This window comes from Limulus polyphemus, unplaced genomic scaffold (assembly GCF_000517525.1).
Source record: "Limulus polyphemus unplaced genomic scaffold, Limulus_polyphemus-2.1.2 Scaffold863, whole genome shotgun sequence".
In the NCBI taxonomy this organism is placed as follows: Eukaryota; Metazoa; Arthropoda; class Merostomata; order Xiphosura; family Limulidae; genus Limulus; species Limulus polyphemus.
The window spans coordinates 132,978-142,612 of NW_013666473.1; the positions used below are offsets into that span (position 1 = coordinate 132,978).

The 9,635-nt window shown below is 32.6% G+C and overlaps 1 protein-coding gene across 7 annotated transcripts in view; it reads right to left on the reverse strand.

The window, feature by feature from the left end:
- Window positions 1-9,635, reverse strand: part of LOC106460917 (serine/threonine kinase SAD-1-like) — a 109,572-nt gene that overhangs the window by 60,964 nt on the left and 38,973 nt on the right. For all 7 annotated transcript variants that reach the window (XR_002610884.1, XR_002610883.1, XM_022387726.1 and 4 more), the window contains exon 2: window positions 854-939. Coding sequence is in view for 5 of the 7 variants with exons in the window: in XM_022387726.1 (XP_022243434.1) it covers window positions 854-918 (65 nt within the window). In the remaining 2 variants the exon portion in view is untranslated. The remainder of the gene's footprint in view (window positions 1-853; window positions 940-9,635) is intronic.

The following is a 9,635-nucleotide window of genomic DNA, read 5'->3' on the forward strand; positions in this document are numbered from 1 at the left end:
AAAATTTTCCCGTCACTGGGGACGGGTACTTTTGCTTCCAAATTATTATGATAGAAACAGCATAAACTGTCTATTTCTGTTCTGAAGCCTTAATGTAGGATCAGCTGTAATCCTCTCTCTCTCTCTTTGATTTATTGTGTCAAACAGACTGTTGATAATACTGTTTAGGATAGTAAGTTGCTATAATAAAAGATGGCTGTTTTTTTCAAGTATTTATTAGTTTACTGTAGATATAAAACACACCAAGAAAGTTTAAACTGAACATCATCTTTATATATTCAATCCGAAAAACCTTTTTAAAGGCAGTTATTTACTATAGTAACTATAGTATTGTTATGATCTATTATAAACATTGCACTTTATATATATATCTAAAATTGTATTTCTGAACTACACTGTTATAGCAAACTGACTACATGCGTATACTTAGTTATTTTTTAAATCCAAAAACAGTTTTAAAAGTTAATTTTTCTTTACTGTAACTGTGATGTTATTAAAATCAATTAAAAACATTATATCGATATATATACATAAACAAAATATATTATATTTCTTAACTACTATTACAACCAGCTGACTATATTCGTAAACTAACAAGTATTTCTTATCTAGTGTTACAACCAGCTGACTATATTCGTATACTTACAAGTATTTCTTATCTACTGTTACAACCAGCTGACTATATATTCGTATACTTACAAGTATTTCTTATCAAGTGTTACAACCAGCTGACTATATTCGTAAACTAACAAGTATTTCTTAACTACTATTACAACCAGCTGACTATATTCGTAAATAACAAATATTTCTTATCTACTGTTACAACTAGCTGACTATATATTCGTATACTTACAAATATTTTTTATTCTCGTACACGTCGTACAGCCCTAGTACATGTGGATGCTCAATCAGCTTCATGATGGCAATTTCTCGTTCAACCTAGAGTACAAATAGGAGAATAATCAGTTTTTGGTTTCCCCGTCTCTCTCTCTGGACACCTTCTAATTCACTTGTTGTTTTACTCTTCGAGATCCTGGAAGTTAATCTTCGAGAAATGACATACTGGCTGTTCTAAGTTGGTAGCTTAAACATAGGAAAGAACTTCGTAAAGGAAAGGACAAATTAACACCAGCAAACTATGTTTGTTTCAATAAACGAGGGGTTTGAACTTCTCCCCTGTTCGTTAGCCAATAGAATACAGTACTGAAAGAAAACTTAGAATTTATGGGAAGAAGAATAAGTTAAGAATAAATAATTTCATCAAAGAGACAGGATGTTTAAGCCATATTATCGTGATGATTAGAATATGAGGCCTTGAAGAGGATTTTAGTATGTCAGTTTAAAACATCCAAGATTGAAAAAAGACTGTATTTCATTTACAATAGTTTGTATATTTTTGATGTTTTAGAATAATGGCAATATTTTTATGACATCACTTCAAATTCACAAACATGAATCTGGATATAAAATTTACATACTTATTTCACTGTTAATAGTTGGAAGTTAACCCTCTACTGCACGCATTATGAAAATATAACAGAAAACATATTATTTAAATTTATTATTTAAATAGGTCTATACTGCACAAAAATATATATTTTAATAAGTTACAAATGAGTAAGTTACATGGAAGTAACAATGTTCAATTGAGGAACCAACAAAAATAATTCTATGGATTGTTTAGACTGTTACTTGGATGTAACAGCATTCGACTACAGAACTGAAGCACCTGTACGTGTATTAAGTAACAAAGGTAGATTTGTTACCTGTATGTTACAATGTGCTATAGATTGTGAATTAGCGTATGGAACTATGGACGCAATCAAAATAGGTATCGTCAAAGAAAAATAATAATGTAACGAAAAACTAATTGAACAACTTGTGTGTATATATGTGTTTGTTGATAAGCGCAAAGCTGTTGTACCAAGCGCAGGGGATCAATCCCCGAATTTTAGCGTTATAAGTCCCCAAGCTTACAGCTGAATAACCGAGGTGACATTCCGCTCTAAGTTTTTTTTTCGACGAAGAATCAGTTTAAATCTGGTTCGCGGCATGGGTGAAAAGGGTTAGTATATTGATAAATCTGTAGGAACAATTAACCTGCGATATGGATGAAAAGGGTTAGCTTGATGATAAACTTGTAGGAACAGTTAACCTACGATATGGATGAAAAGGGTTAGCTTGATTATAAATCTGTAGGAACAGTTAACCTGCGATATGGATGAAAAGGGTTAGCCTGATGATAAACCTGTAGGAACACTAACCCTTCTCACCCATATCATAGGTTAACGGGATGGTGCATGGAGAATAACTTACACACTCCATAGGATTTGTATTCACGCGTACCACCAATCTAACACTAAAATAAAATGTTTCACATTATATAGCGAAACCTTAGAGCTTGTGTTGTATGACGCGTTAGAAGCCCATCAGTGTTGAACACAACATTAGTTTCTTAAAAAATAAAATAAAGATTAAATTAAAATATATCATAGTATATTTTCGTTTTCTGAAAATCAAAATACTATGAAGCTCATCTTAATCAACTAGCTATAATTTGACATATCACCATTGTATGTCATATTAAAACAGTGCTCATATTAGTATAAGCTCTTATAGGTTTCTCATTAAGGTAACCCTTTTCATCCATATCGCAGGTTAACTGTTCCTACAGGTTTATCATCAGGCTAACCCTTTTCATCTATATCGCAGGTTAACTGTTCCTACAGGTTTATCATCAGAAGAATAACTTACACACTAGGAAAAGTGCATGGAGAATAACTTACACACTAGGAAAAGTGCATGGAGAATAACTTACACACTAGGAAAAGTGCATGAGAATAACTTACACACTAGGATGGTGCATGGAGAATAACTTACACACTAGGAAAGGTGCATGGAGAATAACTTACACACTAGGAAAAGTGCATCGAGAATAACTTACACACTAGAAAAGGTGCATCGAGAATAACTTACACACTAGGAAAGGTGCATGGAGAATAACTTAAACACTACGAAAAGTGCATCGAGAATAACTTACACACTACGATGCACTTTTCCTAGTGTGTAAGTTATTCTCGATGCACTGTTCCTGCTGTTACATTTAAATAGACATCTCTGCAATGGTAACGATAACAAACGACTTCCCACGTAAAGGAAAGTTTGGGCTCCAATGAAATGAAACTAATGAACTCGGTTGCTTCACTTTCTTATATAATACAATAACTTCTGATCAAAACAGCCTACCCAGATCTATCATAAGTACAAACTACCCAGTAATGAATATAATATCGGTCTAACTAAAAGTACGGAAAGTCATAGAAACAAGAACTTATAATGATTAGAATGGGTTCATTCATTAGTCGGATAAAAGCTTGCTGTTATCGATATTTTCGGCCGAATCCCAATAATAACTCTCGAGGATGACCGTCTTAAAGATTCGGGTTAGTCCTAGATCCAAATACTAATACCCTGTAGATTTCTATATTAAGTCTCAGTCATCCTGGCGTTAATAATAAATATAACCGAATAACATAATTGGTACACTCACTAATTTCATTAAAGCAAGAGAGATTGTGTCAAGACTTCTCTTGTGTATCGTTTTAAATGCACGATACCGAACACAAGTAAAAAAGACTTAATATTTTCTATATAAAAGTACTACATAACCTCGGCTGAAACGTATATTATTGAACTTGACATAGAACACTTCATAGAAGGATGTTCCTAATGAAAGAACAACCCACTTCATGGAACGATGTTCCTAATGAAAGAACAACCCACTTCATGGAACGATGTTCCTAATGAAAGAACAACCTACTTCATGGAACGATGTTCCTAATGAAAGAACAACCTACTTCATGGAACGATATTCCTAATCTTATTTATTCAGCTTGGTTGCTCTAAGAATATTGCTTTTGTTTCTTTGTATTTTTAATTATATCACCAGGTGCTCATTAACTCTAAAGAACCTGGCATCTTTAGTTTTAGAATGTTATTTTTGCACTTCAGAAAATGTACTTTTTGTTACCAAAATGTATTGGGCTCTAACTGAGAATTCCAGTGGAATTCGGGACACACCCAATACTGAAATAATGCTCTACATCGTGACAAGTAACACCTATCCTTGTGTGTGTGTGTGGGGGGGGGGGGGGTTGTTAGACTGATCAGGGAGAAAAAAATGCATGAAAATTTCGGTTTAAATGAAGTAACGACCAAACTGTTAACTAATGGTGAAGCAATACGAAAGTTAATTTGGGATGCTTAAAAACTCACTCTTCTAAAACTATATTACAAAACACATTTAATAAACAGTCCAAGATCAATGGCAGTGAAAAATGAAAGTACGCTAAACGTAATGTAGAGAAGCTGCGTTTAAGTTGACTACTTGTGAAAATATTGTCAACGATTTAAAACGAAACTGATGAAATCATATCAGGAATATTAACGCTTTTTTAAAAATTGTAGCACGTTTAATTTTAACTAAAAAATAAAATGTTCATTCGTTTTCCTCATACAAAAGGAGTAAACACTAACCAAACTCTTGGATAACTAGACAGACAGATGGACATATACAGTCATACAGACAGATAGATAGAAAGATAGATAGACAGGTACAGTTCTTTGGTCAAACTTCAACTCAATTTCTCTGTTCGTTGAAATCGATTTCTTATGTTCTTGTCAGCAGATGTAGACATGGATGGCAGGAAGACGCCGAATTTCTAATCAATATCATAAAAAGGGTTTTTTGTGAAGAAAAAAAAAACACCGGACACACGTTACTGATTTGTTGTCACGCCGATTCGTGAAATTTTAGAAGTACTATTACTACAAGAAAAGAAAGAGAGACGGGAAAAAATAAGTGAGGCGAGAAGGAAAACAGAAAAGAAATGTATAAAAAATATACGAAGGAGAGATGTAAAACGAAACGTAAGTAATGGAAATAGAAGCAATAGAACTGTTGAGAAATAATAGGTGTATAGACTGGTAAAATAAAACAACAACAACACTGACTGGAATATTAATATATAGACTGGTAAAATAAAACAACAACAACACTGACTGGAATATTAATATATAGACTGGTAAAATAAAACAACAACAACACTGACTGGAATATTAATATATAGACTGGTAAAATAAAACAACAACAACACTGACTGGAATATTAATATATAGACTGGTAAAATAAAACAACAACACTGACTGGAATATTAATATATAGACTGGTAAAATAAAACAACAACAACAACAACACTGACTGGAATATTAATTGAAGAAAAATGTGAAGAGGAAAACATCAACAAATATACAAGTAGACAGGGATAAATGCAAAACAAATGGGATAAGTAGGTTACTACAAAAACAGACAACTCCATACATAAATAGATACACAAGGGAATAGCTTCACAGATAACCAGATAATAGTTTACTAAGAAGCCACACAGATCTTAGGTAGTTAGCTCCATAAATATACAGACTGGTGGGTGTGTATGTAGGTATGTATATATATTCTAGTTATCGGTCTATCTATCTAGATAATTGTCTACTATCAGATACATAGCATAAGAGTAAAGAATTATATAGATAAACCGATAACTAGAATATAAAATACTTCCTAATAACTAGATAACTAAATAGACAATTTTAGAGGTCCAATAGACAAGATAGATTGATAACAATATAGCTATATTAAAGAACTTTCTTACAAATCAACTAGCCCACAAGACTGACTGAAAATAATACGAAGTGTATGTGTCGTTATAGTTTTATAAAACATCGGCCAGTAAGTATCACATCAGTCAGCATCTAGGGCAGACCCAGTAAAACCAGCACAGTGGTTCTTTATTTCAGGGATTTGCGGGTATGTCATCAGGAGCTCAGCATGCTTGGTCGGAATGACAACACTGTATCACTATTAATTATAGTTAGACTATATCATTCATCCTATTTTTAATACGCTATCGTAACAAAGAAGAATACCTACTCACTGTTAAATAGAACATGGGCATTAAGTGTTTCAAATAAAACATGGGCATTAACCGTTTCACAAATTTCTTTTGAAAAAATGAGAAGTTTACAAGCGTACCTTGTAGATCACTGGCAGAAAAAGCTCGTGTTTCTGATGAAATATGACGTTAGGGGCGCTTTTAAGTTAATTATTGAGTAGTTTATATCTTATTTTATTTTTGCATAAAGTTTGCGCATTCTACAAGTAATATACACAAAATATTTAGTTCAAAAGGAATCTTATATTTTTTATAAGCAATTGTTGTTGTTTTTTTTACAAATATTCAATTTACATAACTTTGTTGACTAAGCCCCCAAGTGGCTCAGTGGTAAGTCTGAGGTCTTATAACGCTAAAGCTCGGATTTCGATACCCATTGGGCCCAGCACATAAAGCCCACTGTGCAGCTTTGTGCTTAACAACAAACAAACAAAGTGTTGGCTAAAATCAAAGTAATTTTAATACTAAAAATCTATATTCTTAGCTTGATTTGTAACATATCTCCCAAATCTGATAACCTATATTCCTATAACATATTTAATGTTTTTATCGCAACCCGACAAAGAAATTAAACCAAGCTTGAACGGGACTCGAGGCCAAGATGTTACTGGTAAATAAAGGTCGTGTAAGTATATTATCTGCGTGTTCTTGTAGTGGCTTTCAAAATGTATTGCTTATTTTTGATAGAAAGTAACTTTTATTTTGTAGGTAGCCACATTTTTTTACCTTCATTCATTGCAGATGTCGCATAGTGTAAGAGAAGTAAAAACAAATCGTTCTTGGCTTTAGGCCTTTAATTAATAGACAACATTTGAATATTAAAAAAAGTAAAGTGTCCATTAAACAAGAAAAGAAATTTAAGTGGTTTTAATTTTGACCTTACTATTTACTTGTTCCATGGGAACTGGTTTCTATGGGAACTTCCATAGAAAAAACCTAAATACTCCAAGGATTTTTTTTGTAAACTTAAATCACTCCCTCCAGAGGCGAATTAAAGGAGAGAATTCTGTTGACTAATTGAACATAGAGTAGCTTATCAGTTAACAACGTTAGCAACTTCTAGTGGGAATAAAAAGGAAAGAAAGTCTTACTTCTACATATTATTTTTCGAACATGGAGTCTCATTTTCAAGTCCTGTCTCTGCTGGTCATTTTAAGAAATAAAGATCATGTACAATGTCGACTTTCCTTTAATTAAAATCGTAAAGAGAATTCGTTCTGTTGATTTTATGAAGTAACTTTACTCGTAGATTTACGTATTCTTCACTTATCTGCTTAAACAGCATTAATATATCTGTGAACAAAATTCATAATTCTATCAAACTTTTTATTAATGTGAGATGAACATTTAGTGTACATCCCCAAATTAAAAATAAACTAAAAAATAAGGAAACAAATAAATAAATTGGTAATTCTTATTGATTAGGGATGATCGAAATACTAGATTTAAAAATGTAAATTTTGTTCGTTTAAGTAAATTAGCTTGTTAAATCGTTCCTATAGCAACCAAACTTTAATATTTTCCTACTCAGGAATATGTGTTAAAAAGATTATTTATGCATAAATAATGATAAAAAGGTAACAGTGTACATTAAGTAACTGTTTATACGTCTAGCGTTTCCTTTCGAGAAAAGTATTTCAAATATAATAGAAATCTACCGTATATGTAAAATGTCAAAGTTACAGTTCTTTTGATTAATTCCTTCCACTGTACCTAAGTAGGTGGTATTAAGTCAATGAAGATGGGTGGATTATAAAAGTTTGTAAATGTAAGAATTATTCGAAAAGTATTGACTATTGAATTTCGTTCTTATAATTAAACTCCGAATTTCTGCACAACCTTTTTTACTTATACAAAGTACACAAAGTTTACACCATTCTTTAATTCAGTGTAGTATCATAATATTCCAGTACTTGTGGCTGTTCATCAGCTACCGAAAAAAATTATCGACGAAACAAAGACTTAACTGTCTAAATATGTTCTGTTACCCGTGAAGCGCTAAAAAATAACAACTGATAGCTTTAGCTTCAAGAACAACGTGCAATCATTTTTCAGCTATCAGACTATTGTTAATCAAAATACTTGGCTACTGAATTTTTAAATGAGCAAAGCTTATGATACTTTAAGTACCAATATATGTGCTGGCCATTAACGACTATGATTTACTAAGTTCTTCACGTGATGTGATTGGTTAAGAAGAGTTAATCGATTTCATCATTGATTTGTAATGAAGTGGATATTCAAGACAACTAAAAAAAAAAAATTTGTCTGCCGAGGGTAATTGAAATTAGTTTAATTATTCATCAGAAATAAAGGGGAAATAACAAAGAACAAGACGCGCGATAGCATGTTAAAATGTAATTACTTCTGTGAAACATGAGTTACTAATCTCGTTTATGGAAATTGCTGGATTATAACGGTATATACACAATAGTTTGTAGATTCGCATGGCTGTCTATGATGTTTCCTCATATTAGTGTAGGAGCTGTGTCATATTTCCATACTCTAAGAGCCCCCCAGTGGCACAGCGGTATGTCTGCGGACTTACAACGCTAGAAACCGGGTTTCGATACCCGTGGCGGGCAGAGCACAGATAGCCCTTGTGTAGCTTTGTGCATAATTAAAAACAAACAAACAAAAACAAACCATACTCTAAGACAAAAATCATTAAGACTATTTTATATTTGTTTATACCTTAATTCTTGCCATCGAACACTAGTGCTCACTTCATGATTTTTTTTCTTTTATCTGCAGGCCAAAATACAAGTCATATTCACTCAGTACGCTTAGACTACATTTTAGGCTGCTATTTAGATACTTTGCTTTGTGAAATATGTGCGTTTCCTTAAGGCGAAGAAATAAGCGTTTTTAGTTTTTTTTTAGAATTTTCGCCTAAAGCTGCTGAATGGCTATCGGCGCAGGGGGGAGGGGGCTGAAGAGTGCGAATATTTTTACTTTGGAAATATCTTAAAACACAAAATACATATATTCACACTAGGTGGTCTACAATACAGATATTTTTCCTTTCATTGGTAGAAGTCACTAATTAAAAACTTTTCTTTCTATTTCAATCTATGATCGTTAAAACTAACAATACTAGTTTCCTAAACACTCACAATATTTAAATCTATGATCGTTTGAATAAACTACTGGTTTCCTAAACACTTACAACATACCATCTATGATCCATAGATCAGACTAATACTGGTTTCCTAAACACTCACACTATTTCAATCTGTGATCCGCAGATCAAGCCAATACTGGTTTCGTAACCACTCACAATATTTCAATCTATGATCCGCAGATCAAGCCAATACTAGTTTCCTAAACACTCATAATATTTCAATCTATGATCGTTAGAACAAACTACTGGTTTCCTAAACACTCACAACATTTCAATCTATGATCGTTAGAACAAACTACTGGTTTCCTAAACACTCACAACATTTCAATCTATGATCGTTAGAACAAACTACTGGTTTCCTAAACACTCACAATATTTCAATCTATGATCGTTAGAACAAACTACTGGTTTCCTAAACACTCACAACATTTCAATCTATGATCGTTAGAACAAACTACTGGTTTCCTAAACACTCACAACATTTCAATCTATGATCGTTTGAA